Source organism: Strix uralensis, chromosome 2, assembly GCF_047716275.1.
Source record: "Strix uralensis isolate ZFMK-TIS-50842 chromosome 2, bStrUra1, whole genome shotgun sequence".
NCBI lineage: Eukaryota > Metazoa > Chordata > Aves > Strigiformes > Strigidae > Strix > Strix uralensis.
The window spans coordinates 80,144,273-80,159,301 of NC_133973.1; the positions used below are offsets into that span (position 1 = coordinate 80,144,273).

General features: G+C 38.4%; 1 protein-coding gene across 5 annotated transcripts in view; it reads left to right on the forward strand.

The window, feature by feature from the left end:
- ABCC4 (ATP binding cassette subfamily C member 4 (PEL blood group)) overlaps positions 1-15,029 on the forward strand; it is a 155,872-nt gene that overhangs the window by 105,463 nt on the left and 35,380 nt on the right. Inside the window, exons 21-27 of one of the 5 annotated variants that reach the window (XR_012627605.1) lie at positions 1,750-1,900; positions 2,541-2,660; positions 6,528-6,638; positions 8,030-8,130; positions 10,305-10,496; positions 11,248-11,421; positions 14,787-14,857. Coding sequence is in view for 2 of the 5 variants with exons in the window: in XM_074859423.1 (XP_074715524.1) it covers positions 1,750-1,900; positions 2,541-2,660; positions 6,528-6,638; positions 8,030-8,130; positions 10,305-10,500; positions 13,503-13,555; positions 14,787-14,942 (888 nt within the window). In the remaining 3 variants the exon portion in view is untranslated. Of the gene's footprint in view, positions 1-1,749; positions 1,901-2,540; positions 2,661-6,527; positions 6,639-8,029; positions 8,131-10,304; positions 10,501-10,813; positions 10,889-11,247; positions 11,422-13,502; positions 13,556-14,786; positions 14,943-15,029 lie in introns of those variants that run through there. The other 4 variants (XR_012627606.1, XR_012627607.1, XM_074859423.1 and 1 more) reach the window with 4 other exon arrangements.

A 15,029-nucleotide genomic window follows, 5' to 3' on the forward strand; every position in this document is an offset into this window, starting at 1 on the left:
AAACAACATGATGCCATAAACACCTAAACCCACAGATGTGCAGTGTAATGGTAATGCAGCTTCCTTCAGAGCTCCTACCCCATACCTACCCTATAGCTATTTTCTGTAATAGATTTATGAGACCCTATAATGTGCTTTCAGGATCTATGAGATGCAAGGCTGTTACACTGATAAATCTTCTATCATGAGCTAAGATCTTGCCTAGAGCCGAAGACTGAATTGTGCTGACTCATGCAGTTGTAATGCATAAGGTGTGTGGGTTTGCTGTTTGGTCAGGTGAAATTAGGGTAAAGTCAGAGAAGCCTCAAGAAGAAAACAGATGTAGGGGAAAAGGTTGTGCTCAGTTTTGGCTTTAGAGTGTGTTGAGTACGGGCTACCAGAAGTGCAACAGGAAATGCAGTGTTTCGTAGGCACTTCCACTGAAAGTGTTTGAAAATCCAGGTAACTCTCTGGTATCCAACCTTAGCTGATGTGTTGCTTAGCTTTTCCAACTTAGTGCACAGATACAGGAACGGAAACCTTTTTGCTGTAAGACACGCATTCTCAGGACCCAGTGGTCACTAATGCATTTTTGGCATCCAAAAATCAGGCAGCCACAAAGTTCGGTTGAAATCTACTTGTGTGTCATATGTGGTGATGGAAGTGGCTTCTCGAGAGTCCATAAAATGGAGACCTTTTAGAAAATATTTTGCTTTCTAAGGAATTTGTTAAAGGAAATAATACAGGAATTTAGTGTTGAGCTAGAATTTCAGTTGCCTGGTTTTTGTACAGGGTGGGTTTCTTTTTTTATATGTTTCCCCCCACCCCCTTTTTTAAGGAGCAAATGGGCACACCCTGGTTTCAGTAGGTGACTGGACTCCTGCCATACATACATACATACACCGCTGGTGTTCTGAAAGAAATTTGTGTGCAGATAATGCTTTTCATAGTGTATTTAAACTGAAAGTTTTATGTGAAGGATGTGAAGTGGTCTGTAGAAAATGGGAGTTTTAATTCAGAAAGTTAGGACAGGATCCACTGTCCTAAGCAACAAAGCTTCATTCCACATTATATCTAATTTTCTAAGAGTAAATTCAGGTTTAGCCCAGCCGTTCATCTCGTACTCTGAAGTAAACCTGGTAAAACTAGTCTCTTATGACACTTCTTGCAGTGTTTAACATTTCCTTCTTATTTGTAACATTTCCCAATGCAATCCTTTGGAAGGAGAAAGCTCACTTTCTCTGATACTGGGTTTTCTTTCTAAATGGGACAGAGTTGTTTTTAGGAAAATTTAAAAGCCTGTTTTGAAAATTGCTCTTCCAACTGTTAAGTCTTTGAAGTGAAAGTCAGTCTTTCAACAGTTTCTTTTTACCTGGAGTGAAAAAACATATCCCTCATTCACCAGGTAGCTTGGGTCCATTAAAGATTACTTGTCTTTTTCATTAATCATCTGGTACTTTGTTAAAGCAGTCACAGAACAGTCCACAAAGAAAGATATTAATGTTCAGTCAGCCAGTTTGTAAAGACATTTCTTAAAGAACAAGTGTTGCAGAAAACCATAAACTGAAAGTCAAATTAGGTATTACTGTAAATTCTTCAAGTTGCTTAAAAATAGATGTCGCTCATATGTTATACAATGCATCCGCTCTTAAATTTGGTAGTTATGTTTAAATATTTAAGTGTTTCAATAGTGTTAAATAGTTTTCTACTTGTTCTAAATTAAATTCTTCTGTCAAAGAGTTTTTTTATTTTGTTTCTATTGTGTTGCAGACTCTCCTACAGATTTTTGGTGTGGTGGCTGTGGCTGTGGCAGTGATTCCTTGGATACTCATCCCCTTAATTCCACTATTTATTCTTTTCATTTTTCTTCGACGATATTTCTTAGACACTTCAAGAGATATTAAACGTCTAGAATCCACAAGTATGTGGTTTGGCGGGACTTAATGTTAGTTTGAACCCTGCTTATTATTATGTGAAATGCTAGTATTTTATAGACAATCCATCAAAGATTTTTTTCTTTTGCTATGCAAATAACTTCCTTATTGCCTTGGTTCTCAACTAGTGAATTACATGCTTAACTCCTGTTTTGCATAATTATAAACCTTAGGTATGTCAGTTTAACTATCTGTAAGTAAAGCTAGTTAGGAACCCAGCTAACTTGCTGGGTTTTGGGACCTTGTATGCACATACTAATGGTGTTTCTGACCTAATCTGACTCTTGGGCCTGACTTTAGCGTGACTATGATATGAAATATTAAGCATTTTGAATAACAAACATGGGTGCCTCATGTCATTAATAAAGCTCAAAGAATTTCTTCAGTGACAGCTATTGTTAAAAAAGTAAGACATTTTTGTATAAATTAATCTGCCTGGCTGTCTGACTGATTCTAATTGAGTAAGAGGACTTTGGTTAAAGAGATTGCATATTTATTCTAAAAGAATGCAGTATGGTAACTTGTATGGTTAAATATAAAATAGTAGGATTAAAGATTAGTGTGGTAAAAAAGGAATTAAATGTTGTCCTTCAGCTATTGCTAAGTTACTCTCATTTTCCTTTGTAGCTCGAAGTCCAGTGTTCTCCCACTTGTCGTCATCCCTCCAGGGACTTTGGACTATTCGAGCTTTGAAAGCAGAGGAGAGATTTCAAAAACTATTTGATGCACACCAAGACCTCCACTCAGGTTTGTGATGAATTGACGTGAAAAATCAAATACTTTGCTCTGTAGGAGGGAAATATCTTATGCCCTCAGCAACATGTATATAATGTGCATTAAAATCAGTAGGAGCTTGTCTCTTTAGGGTAAAATTTCTCTATTAGAACAAAAACGTTATTATCTGTCTAGATTTTGAGAGTTTACTTTGGGCTGTAATATAATTTGAGATACCCATGCATATGTTTTAACAGTGTCTTAAGATAAACATAAAGTATGCCTGATAAGAATATTTAAAGATTCATTTTTGACATTTTCCTCGATTCCATCTTTTAAAGGGGTGTGTGTGTGTGTGTGTGTGGAAACAAGCTATATTATGAAGCATTTCATATTAAGTAGTGTGCTAGGAGTGGGCGGAGATGATTAATATAAATCATCTTGGAAAAGTTTCAAAGGTCTCACTTCTTTTTTACTTTGAGCAGCTTTCAGGGCTTAAATCCAATATACAGTATTAACATGACCAGAAGGTTTAAAATACTAGTATTCTGCAAACATAAGTAATATAATTCAGGTTTGCACTGTGATTCTTTACCTTCTGTCAATTAAATGTTCTCTATTACAATGGTTTTCAAGATGCAGCAGAATGCAAGTTTGCAATTTTGTGTTTGTTAGCTAAGATCTTGAATTTCCTCTGTCATAAGGTGTACAAGTATATGCTATGGCATTTTTGTGATTTACAGACTTCTGAGATAGCAGACCAGACCAGCTGATCTTTTCTGAAGTACAGTTTATCACAGGCTGTAGAATGGTGCACTGATCTCTGTGTTGAGCCCAGTAACTTGTGACCAAGGAAACATATCTTCCAGGGAGGCACCTCTAGCTTTGAATTCCCCATTTGTTAATATTATCAAGTCGCTAGTTACCTGACCAAATCAATTTTACAGTAGCTGATAGCAAGGGAGCACAAAGTTGTTTTTTAAGCTTTGTATTAAAAGACATCTTTAGTCTATAAACTGTATATAAAAGTTTCACTATACAAAGAGGACCGTGACCTTTATAGCAAGTATTTTCTTGTATGTTAAGGTCAAATCTAAGGAACATGAGCACACTATTTTCCTGTCAATTTTATGCATCTAACAAAACTGTCGGTAACACACCTCTTGGGCAGTTCAGGAACCTGCTTTTGAGATCAAGCTTCAGTGCTTATAGTCGCACTCCTCTGTGCACCTACACACTTCGCCGTGGTGTCTCTCCCACCAGAGTATTTGGGGTATACCAGCTTGCTTAGTGTGTGTGTGCTGATTGGTCCTCGGAGGGAATATGAGCCAGCAGTGTGCCTGTGCAGCAAAGAAGGCCAGCAACATCTGGACTGTATTAACAGGAGCATAGCTAGTGGAAGGAGGAAAGTGGTTATCCCCCTCAGCGCTTGTTAGCCCACATCTGGAATACTGCATCCAGTTTTGGACCCCCAGATGCAGCAAGCACTCTTAACAAACTGGAGTGAGTTCAGCGGAGGGGCCACTAAGATGGTCAGGGGACTAACAGGAGAGATCTCCCTGTGAGGAGAGGCTGAGGAAACCGGGCTTGTTCAGCTCACAGAAGAGAAGTCTTATAGAGGATTTAATAGCTGCCTTCCAGTACCTGCAAGGTTGTTACCAAAAAAGATAATCAGGCTCTTCACAGTGGTACATGGTTGGAGAAGCAAGAGAATAAATTCTAACAAGAGAGATTTAACCTGGATACCAGGAAAAACTTTTTCACCATAAGGAAAGTCAGGCAGAGGAACAGGTTGCCCAGAGATGTTGTGCAGGCTCCTTCCATGTCAATTTTCAAGACTCGAACTGCATAAAGCATGGAGCAACATGGTCTGACTTCAGAGCTGACTGTGCTTTCAGCAGGAGGTTGAACTAAACACCTCCTGAGGTTGCTTCCACCCTGAATGATTCTTTGATACTAAATGTGTGTATAAGCAATAGCCAATAGAAGAGGGCGCCTTTCATACTAGCTCACAAAGTTGGAGTCCTGGGTTCTTAAGTCTCCTAAAGAGTTTTAAATTCTTTCCTGCATCACAGAAGGCTCTCCCAACCAGCAATCATTTTGTTTAGCACTTTTGGCTGGAGTGGTATCCTCTCTATTTAGGGCCAAGCCTGGGAAACAGGACACTCACTTCGAACCCTCTTTCAGGGATGCCTATGAATTTGATCTTAATAATCTTGAGATAAAAACATCTAAAAGGCATGCTGAGGATTGACCAAACCTAAGTTTCCTTCCTGCCAGTGCAACATCTCTATAAGCAAGCTCGTGAGTGAAGTTACACCACAGTGAATCTTTGTTAGTACCCGTGATTGCCATATTCCTGCATGCATGCACAGTGACCCCAGTTACATAGGGAGGTTGCAGAATGACCCATCTCAAGCTGGTAGTTTCGTGCACCGTCCTGGACAACAGGATCAATGGAGCAAAACCTCGGAGCTGAAGAACCTACAACCTAACTATCCTATTTCCTGGTCTTACAAGTATACTGTTGCACCAAAAATGACCTTTCATGTCATCAGGAAGCTTCCATAGGCTGTTTCCAGGGTCACTCAGCTCCTGTGTTTTAGATAGCTACCTAAATTATCATGGTGAATTCAATTTCTGGAACTAGTTTTGTGACTTGATATGGCACTCTCTTCTGCATATGTCATTCCATGTGCCTAGGTGTATGATCGTCCATTACACCATATCAAACATCTTGTTTAATGAAACCTGCTGCTAAATGTCTGGTCAGACATACGCAGTTAAGAGTTGATGTAAATGGGACTAAGAGGTTACCAGCTCTAGGCTGCCTCTTGTCATCCTTGCTCTTTCCCTTCGCTGCCTACCAGAAGTTACATGGAGTTCTGTTGGCTGAACTTTTGATTTGATGACTGTGTAATCTAGCTATCCAAAATGATCTGACTTAAAACCAGACTTACCTCCTCTCTTTTTTTACAAAAGGGAGGATTTTTTTTTTTAGTTTGAATATTTCCCAGCACTGGGCTAAGGAACAGTGAAACAGTTGAAACAGCACTGATCTTTAGCATGGAGTAATGAATGACAAGCAATGAGAAAGGGTTGGAATGGTAACCTTCTGCTGTGACTTGGTAGCAGCTGGAACAGTTCATCTGACTGCAGCCTAAGCAATAAATAATGCCATACTTTGTTATGGCTACTTGACTTCTGGTTTTGGCTCTGAATTCAAACACTTTGCCTTCTGTATTGCAATGTCTTTTCCTGCTGTCTCCTCTATCTTGTTCTGTAGTGTATCTATCTGGGATGGAATTTATCACCAAGTTGTGGACACCTGGATGTGAGTGCCCAGTGGAGATGTCCACCTGTGAGCTTCCCTGAAAGTGGTTATGTGTATTTACTCAACTGAATAGCTCTGTAGCTCCACTGGCTGTATTGAGTAGCTCTTATGGGAGCTTAACCAGCTGCAGCTGCCTTCTGAAGACTTGGCTCTGACAGTTGTGTTGTGATTCGTTCTAGCTCAAAGCCTGTAGGCTGTGGTCCAACTACAGCAAATGTAGTTGTACTTCTGCTTTTTGTATAAGACTCCTGAGTCCACTAGAGTTAAAAAAAGGCTTCCATTTTAAATAAATGGACCATGCTTCAGGCCTTGACTGTTTTTCTTCCTAATACTGTGTGTACTAGCTGTGGTTGCTGTTGTGGTTGTTATTAGTGTGAAAGCTAGGTTAGACCATTTCAGGAAAACTGAACAATATTCTTATCATCATCAGTCCATACAGATGTGCACTTGAAGATGGCAGCGGGTTTGTTCTAACAACTTAGAATATTAACATAAATTAATAATAATTATACAGCTTAGTTTTCTAATAATCCACTGTTCTTATGTCTTTGTAAAATGTACTTTAGAGGCCTGGTTTCTATTTTTGACGACCTCGAGGTGGTTTGCTGTGCGTCTGGATGCCATCTGTGCCATTTTTGTTATAGTGGTTGCTTTTGGTTCCCTGCTTCTTGCCAAGAGTAAGTACAAATGTTAGAAAAAGTTCATCCCAGTAATTACCATGTATAGTAATGTCTAATTTTTTTTCATAGATTGCTGTTTCTAATTGTTTAAGGACTGTAATTAAGTTAAATGTTTCTTTCTAGATCATGATCTCTTCCTCAGTCTGGGGCATTGGGGCTGTATCTGCTTTCCTGCAAATACTGGAGGCAGTTCAGACATCTTCCAGGCTTAGGCATGCATCTGCCATCATCCCCAAATGTGCAAACAAGCTTGCAGATCTGCACTCTTCACTTTTGAGATTCTGGCTTTCAGAGCAATAACAACAAATAAATCTTTTTCTTTTTCCCCACCTTTGCCTTTCTTTTTTGGGCCTACAGGGCTTTGCTTTTCATACGGAAACACCCACAGAGCTGCTTCTTAACAACTTTTTTCCTTTCTAAACATGGCACAGTAGGCCAAAAGGCAAGCTAAAATTCCTAGGGATACTCTTCTAATATCTTGGATCAGCAGGATAGGCCAGTTCCAGAAAGAAAATCGCCTTGTAATAATACATTTTACGTTCACTGTCACTCATGAACTGTCATTAGTGTATGCATCATCCAGGATGTAATTGGGTTAGATGTACTAGAATGAGATAGTCATCTAAAATATGAAGGAAGGAGTAATTATCTTGGACATGAAAATTAGCGCTAATTTGCTGGTTTTGTTTCTTTTCTTTTTCTTTTGGATAAGTTCTGTATGTGCATGTGTGTTTTAAAATTTGAACACTCTGTTCTGCTCAACACTGAAAGTTTTGAGCTAGGTTTGGTGTTACTAGAATGCAAAAAGACAAGTCAAAACAACGGTCCTGAATCTTTCTTTGCCTCTGGATAAGGAGTAGCTCTCTTGAAGTCAATAGAGCTATGCTAGGATAAAGTTCAAGTAAGTTAGAGCACAGTCATGTTTCATACTGGGACAGACAGAATTAATTTAATTTAGGAGAGTAGACCCACTGAACAAATAAATGCTTATATAAACAGGGGAAAAAATACTCGGTCCTGTTACTTTATCTGATCACTTGCAAGAGTACAGAGTTGATGTAAATGTTTGTAACTTATTTTGAAATCATTTTATGCTCATTTTCTGCTTAAGTTTAGGGACTGATGTAATTCGCTTACTAAAAAGTGAAAAGTTACTAATGTTCAGCCAGATAGGGATGACCCTAACAAGCTACTTAAGTAAGGTAAATGCAGCAAGCAGCTATCTGCCTGGAGCTACTCATTGCACAGATGGCAAGTATAGTGTAACCAAACAAAATTCTGGCTGTGATGCTTCCATCATGTAAGTAACCTCATGAAAGTGAAGTTAAGTAGGATTTTGTGTAATTACCAGTGTACCTATTTGATTCTCTTTTTCCTTTGTTCTGCAGCTTTGAATGCGGGGCAGGTTGGTTTGGCGCTATCCTATGCAATCACCCTCATGGGAACATTCCAGTGGGGTGTTAGACAAAGTGCTGAAGTTGAAAACCTGGTAATGTTTATTTCTTCCTTTTCACTTCTTGGTTGCTTTTCGTGGTTGTGACATGAGGCCTTAAGGATGAGATTCTTCTTAATTAACTTAGGACATTAATACCTTAGCAAGCGATTGAGGCACCACTTACAGTCCATAAAGAAAAACAGCCTCTTCTAGTGTGTAATGTTTCTGACTGATTTTGAGTGTTTGTTAAGATGCATTTTGTACCTAGTGACTGTGCCTCTCCATTCATAGTAAGGGAGGCTTTATAATCTCCCTTTACAGCAGAAAGGAGACTGACTAGTTACAGTATAGACAATTGCATTGCAACTTACTAAATTACAAGAAATTAATCCCTCTCTATAAGATTTTTTTTTTTATTTGGGATTTTTAATTTATTATTATTTATTATTGCATTTTAACATTTGCTTTATATTCCTTATGGCATTTTTAGGGTCCTGTTAATTCATTGTAAAGACTTATATCTTCTTAGTCTGTTGTAAGTTAACAAATATTTGAAAGTATTTCTTTATATTCAGCTCAGAGAATTGTGTGCTTTCCAAAATACATAACGTAAAAAGCCTTCCACGAATCTACAATATTTACTAGCATGTTCTAGTTTGCCTATTTAAGTTGATATATAAGAAAGAAGACTATAAAAAGAGCATACTGCGCATAAACCTCAGGGTCTTTTCTGTTGTGTGGACAACTAAAGGTTACTTGTAATTATGATTTGCTGACCATATTCTAGAAAATACCTGTAGTCCTTTTGTAGAAGTTACAAAGCCACATTTAATAACAGATAAAATTAATAGTGATGTTAGATTTGTATTTTTTTGTCTAGCACATGGCTTCTTCAGAGCATTTTTCAGACATGAATAAACTAGTGGTGACAGACTTTGGTGAGAAATGGGAAGAAAGCTTTCAGGTTTTTTGTACCAGTTGGGAAGTTTTGGAAGTGTCAGTCTGTAGGACTGTCTTGTGTAGTGAGTTACTCTCTTGGAGGCTGTGATTCAGAAATACTTTGAAGGAGAAAGGCTTGCCATTCACTGAGCTGGCTTGGATGTGGAACGCTGGTTATTTTATGGAGCTATGATTAGCATCAACTTCTTTGGCAGGTGGACATTCACCAAAAATCCCTTGTTATTAAAGACTGACTGCATTTAGGGGAGGCAAGAACATTTCCTCTCTATTGTGCTCTGTCATTCCTTCCCTATATGCTTTTCCTTGGAGCTTATCTTGTAATGTGGAAAGGGTAGGTGGCAGTGAGGTCAGAGAACTTGCTGCCTGATGACCTCTGCCCTTAAAGCCACTCCAGGCAAGGTAAGCCTACTGGGTATCTTTATGATTTTTTTTTTTCCGAATCCATCTGTGAGTCGATACCATTAAATACAATTAGTTGGATTGAGATGATGTATGGGTAAGGATGCACACCAGAGCCTAAACAGAACTTCTATTATTTGCCCAATAAGGGAAAAGGAGTGTCTAAATAGCTTAATTTCTGTTTCTGTTCCTTCCTTTAAGAGTAGATGCATCAGCAAATATTGCAGTTTCTTTCATATCTGGAATTAAATACATAGGAAAAGCAAGTTTTATTACATACAAGTCGCTAATAGCATGGTGACAGCTATCTTGGATTGTGGAGTTACTTGTGACAAACACATTTAAAAGATTTGCTGGGGGTGGGTGCAGTGGCAATAATGAAGGCAAAAAAAGGGATGAAGACAGTAACTGGGTGCTAGCAGCTATCATGTGTCTGCCTGTAGCTCGTAGCAGTTTGATTTCTACCTTTTTCTTCCCAACACACAATGAAATGGTGTCATCTTAGCCAAGACTGACAGACAACTCTCATAGCTTAGATTTCTTAATACTTGAGCACATACTTAGATTTGTAATTAATCCCACTGATTAGAAATGAATGCTTATGTATGGATTTTATGTATCGTGATAGATTTAGGTCTATAGTAGGACATGAGATGCATTCTTTCCATTTTTTCGGTTGTATGTAAGCATAGGATGGTACCAAAACTCTTATCTGTGCTCAAAGAAAAAACTCTGGAATAATTTGCCTTGAATCTTTGTAGTAAAAATATACACACACACATGCATATATGTATATATATGCATGCAATATTTGCAATACATGCAATAAGCTGAAATTTATGTGCGTATGCCTTCTTTCTTCCCCTTAGATGATATCAGTAGAAAGAGTAATGGAATACACAGAACTTGAAAAAGAAGCTCCTTGGGAGACCAACAAGCATCCACCACCTGAATGGCCAAGCCAAGGAATGATAGCATTTGAAAATGTTAACTTCACTTACAGTCTAGATGGACCTTTGGTGTTAAGACATCTGTCTGTTTTAATTAAACCAAAAGAAAAGGTATGTATATGGCTGTCTTTGGCCATACACAGAAATTAAGCAGATGATAAGTTGACAAGCTTTGTGATAAAAGTACATTATAAAATGTATAGATGTTAGGAAATCAGTGGTTTTTTAAAAGATAAGCCTTAGTCATATTTAATAACAAAAGTTGGAGCCTCTTTTTCTGTAAGTATAGCATAAATGTGCCTGGGAACATGACATTTCAGTCTGTCAAAAGATTAAACAGATAATTTTCTGACAAAATTTGGGTTTCATCAGAAAGCGGAGACATACAAAATACTGACTAAACCCAAAATGTTGGTTCAAATCCAAAGGAAATGGAGCTGCATTAGGAAACTGGGGATTCAATGGAGGGAACATAAATGGAACTAAGGATGTCAGCAGACAAGGTGAGCAGAGACAATTGAAAATAAGGAATGTACATGCTCTTGCACAGAGCCCCGCATGGGAGAGAGAAGAAAAAAACACAAATCAGTTGCAGAACTTTAGAATTGAGGATTTTATTTCAGTTCCTTTCGGCTACCAATCCAATTAACTGTTGCCATTAATTAGATTGGTAGCCAAAAGAAACATAGAAATAAAACTCTTCCTCCTCTGCAAATTTGACTCTTCCTCCCCAATTTTGCACTATCCCAATTGAAAGAGTGCTTCAGGAAAGGTCTCCCCCACAGACAAAATTAAATTAGAGCCCTGCAGTGTTAATTCATGCTTTGCTACATTTCAAATGCACATGTACTTTTTTGATTAGGATATCTTCCCTAGAAGGCTGGTTCAACTCTCCACAATCGTTGCCCTGGCCTCATTTGTAACATGCTTTTCCATTCAGTCCCAAACCTGTTTCGTTCGTGGACCTTTTTAATAACATGCATGTTACAACAATTCAACCCAGCTTTGCTGCATGGAGATGATCTCGTGGAATTAGGTACGGGTGAGTTAAAAGTGGTGTTTAAGAAGAGCAAAGGGGATGTTTATCTACTCTTTTGTGTATGGGACATCTCTCTAGCTGTTACATATCACTACAATGTAATAGCAAACAAGATTTACATTTCTTAGTGAGAGATAGAAATAAAAAACAGAAGCAAGAGATATTAGCAATGTACGACTCAATCCTTGGTGGGGTCAGGAGGGGGAGGGATGACTGGGGGTATTTATGTTTGCTGAGTGGTTATGCTGCGGTTTTGTCATCCTGAAGTGAATTTGCCAGGCTTGAAACTGTTGCCAAGAACTTCGTGCTTGTCTTCTGTGATGTTTTGCACAATACTGCAGTAGACTGCCACTGTGTAAAATAAATCTCCCAAGCATCTGTGCTCCTTATATTGGTTTTAATTATGGAGAAGTGTCTCTTCAGAATCAGGTTTCCGGATCCACTAGGGATTCTGCCCATGCGACTGTCAGTGAGAGCTCTTATGCCTGTTCAGGCCCCTGGCTCATACAGACTTCTGGTGACTGCAGTGCCACTGGCAGAATGCATGGGTTTAAACTTCTGCTGTGCTTGTAGTTTTTGTTGTAGCCACCCCAGCACCCAGTTTGGTAAGCTTTATATGTACAGTAAGAATGGAGGAGGTGAGTACTAGCAGATCACTCGTGGGTTAGGGTCTCTTTTGATATGTTTGTCTCAGCGTTCAGTATTTCCCTACAGTCGAAACAGGCTAGGAAGGACCCTCTGTTTTAACCATCTTCGCTAACATAGCATAGTCTGCCAGATACAGACCAGGGAGTGCTCATGTAAGGAGTTCCAGCAGCTGACTGTGATTAACCTCTTCAGCTACTATAGCTGCAGCAGGAGAAGGTTGGCATGTGCAGCCTTGGGTTTTAAACACCACTCTCTTTGTTTTAGGCTGCTTATGAATGCTTATCGACTAATACATTGTTAAATGCACCTTGTTCTGACAGATCCTAAATCTAAGGGTATGGCTACATGAAAAAGTTAGGAGAGTGAGGGTCTAGATTTACGACATGGCAGCTGTTCGCATATATACTCTCACATCATAGCCCGAAAGGGGGGTTGCCTGAGGGATAACAAAGACAGGGGCAGTTTCAGTGAAGTAGCTGACATGCTGTAAATCTCACTCTCATTTTTTGTGCAGTTCTACTTTGAAGTACGAGTGACGCTTGAGTAATGATGAGCCCAGCATAGCAGGTGTACCCTGTATATGCATGTGACTTATATCGGGCAACAAAATCCTGGCCATGTGATTCCTGTTAGGTGACTGGGACTTCCATTTGCAGCGATGGCGCTGTATTTGCACTGGCTGTGAACATTGGCCTCTGAAGAACAGAATGTATTAAAAAAAAATAAATAAATGTGTATACTGAGAGCTGTTTCAAATTCATGTCAATTTTCAGCAGCCTGTAGTCAGTTGGACCAAAAATACAAATAGATTCCTCTAAATACTGAAGAGCATAGTCCTTTCATTTGATGCCAAACTGAAAGTGGGATTTTGACAATATGCAGAGCAGCTGCATTTTTATTTTAAGTATCAATGTATTTTTTTATGTTTTTTCTTTATATCCTTAATACAATACTTTATATCACTGACATTTACAGCGAAACAATTGAACTTTTGTTTTCACAACTCTGGGTGTCTGTGTTCTCCATTCAGCATTTTCTTTCTGAGCTGTAGTGTTACTGTTCAGAACTATTTTTCCTTTGTTTCACTGATATAATTTAGTATACTAGACATTTTATCATTTATTGTAACAGATTTGCTTAAATTAGGCTGTATCTTTAATAATAAGCACTGTATAAATGTTAATTAGTTTATATACAATAGTACAATAATGAATTGTTGGATGAAATTGTTGAATCAGAAAATTGAAGTAGCAAATACCCTTTAGATTATGCAGTGTAAATTGCTTCTTGCAGTATAGTTTTTTTAGTGTTTTGTGTATTTTTGATCAAATGTGGGCACTGCTGCTTTGTCTGAGCTTAGTGTGTCTGACTGTTAGAAAGTTTCTTCTTGCTCTTCAATATAATGTTTCCTGTGCTTAATTTAATTCCAGCAGTCATTACTGCATACGAGTCTCAGGCAGTGGGTAATTGCCTTCTGGTGTCTGTACGTATACTCAGAAAGGTTTTCATCTTTTTTCCCTTCTGCACCCCAATCACTTTGCCAGACTACATTGTACATGTTTAATCCTTGTAAATCTTTCCTCATCAAATCAGTATCTCCAACTCATATAAATTTTGTATTGCACTTCTCTGAACTCTTTCCAGTGTGCTGATTTCTTTCTAGAAATGTAGCGAATAGAACTGAGTGCAGGAAATAACAAATCCTGCCAAATCAGATCTGCGTAGAGGGTTACACCCATCACCTTCTCCGATACAATTGATTACTGTACATTGTTTTCTCTAAGAATCCTTCACCTGAAGACAACATTTAAAAAAAAAATAGTTTGCAGTTCAAGTAGTATTTAATCACCACTAATTACATGTCTCCCCTAATTTATTAATGGGCCTGCTTTCTCCCAGGTGTTGGTTTCATACGAAATATTTGTAGGTCTTAACCCCTTGTCATTAAAGTTAGCAATCCCACATTTTATGTTGTCTCAACCTCTTTCTTCTGAAAGCATTATTTTATCATGTTGCATACAGCTTCTGATTTTTGTTTGGGAACATATAGAAGCCTGAATCAATCTGATTTTATTATTCACTGTTTCTTCTGTTTGGAAGGGAATTGCAGCTTGCACCCATGGCCTTGTAGTTTCAATACTTGTGTCCTCTCTGTCGAAGCTGTCTGAAGCATGAATACAGTTTAAAATCCTGCTAGTTTTGGCTTTAGAGTTTGGCTACTTTAAAGTACTTCACCTTAACCATGCTAACAAAATCAGTCTCAGTTATTTAAATTGGGAATACTGCTCGTTCATTGTTCCCAAAGTGCTTTATGGGAGTCCTTTTTTGGGTTGAGTAGTAGATGCATGCCTGAAATAATTTGCCTAACATCACCCAGCAAACCAGGTTTAGTATAGAAATTAGCAGCCTTGATTCACATTACTCTATACGCTGAGCCACTTTATCTTGTTTACACAATAAAACACCACACATCAAGGGAAAATATTTCACTTCTGAATATGATCCAAGAAATTGTTGGGTATCCAAATGTCACCTGAATCCAAACTGATTTGGGGGGAGATTTTTCTAGTCTCAAAAAAATGTTAATTATGAAGAAGGTTTTTTTGGTGCTTGTTCTACTGTAAATCCTGTGATGTTGTAAAACTGTTGCTTGACATACTAATTTATCCTGAAAAGCTCCTGGTTTAATCGTACAAGTTTGGCTTCCTCTGTAGGTTGGAATAGTGGGAAGAACCGGAGCTGGGAAAAGCTCTCTGATAGCAGCCCTCTTTCGCTTGGCGGAACCCGAAGGAAGGATTTGGATTGATAAGTACCTGACGTCAGAGCTAGGACTCCATGACTTGCGGAAGAAAATTTCAATTATACCTCAGGTAAGAGTGTGACTTGGTCTGCTATAAACATTTTCAATATAATGCTGTAGTATTTAAAATGCTTTGCTGGGATATGTTCCCCCTGCA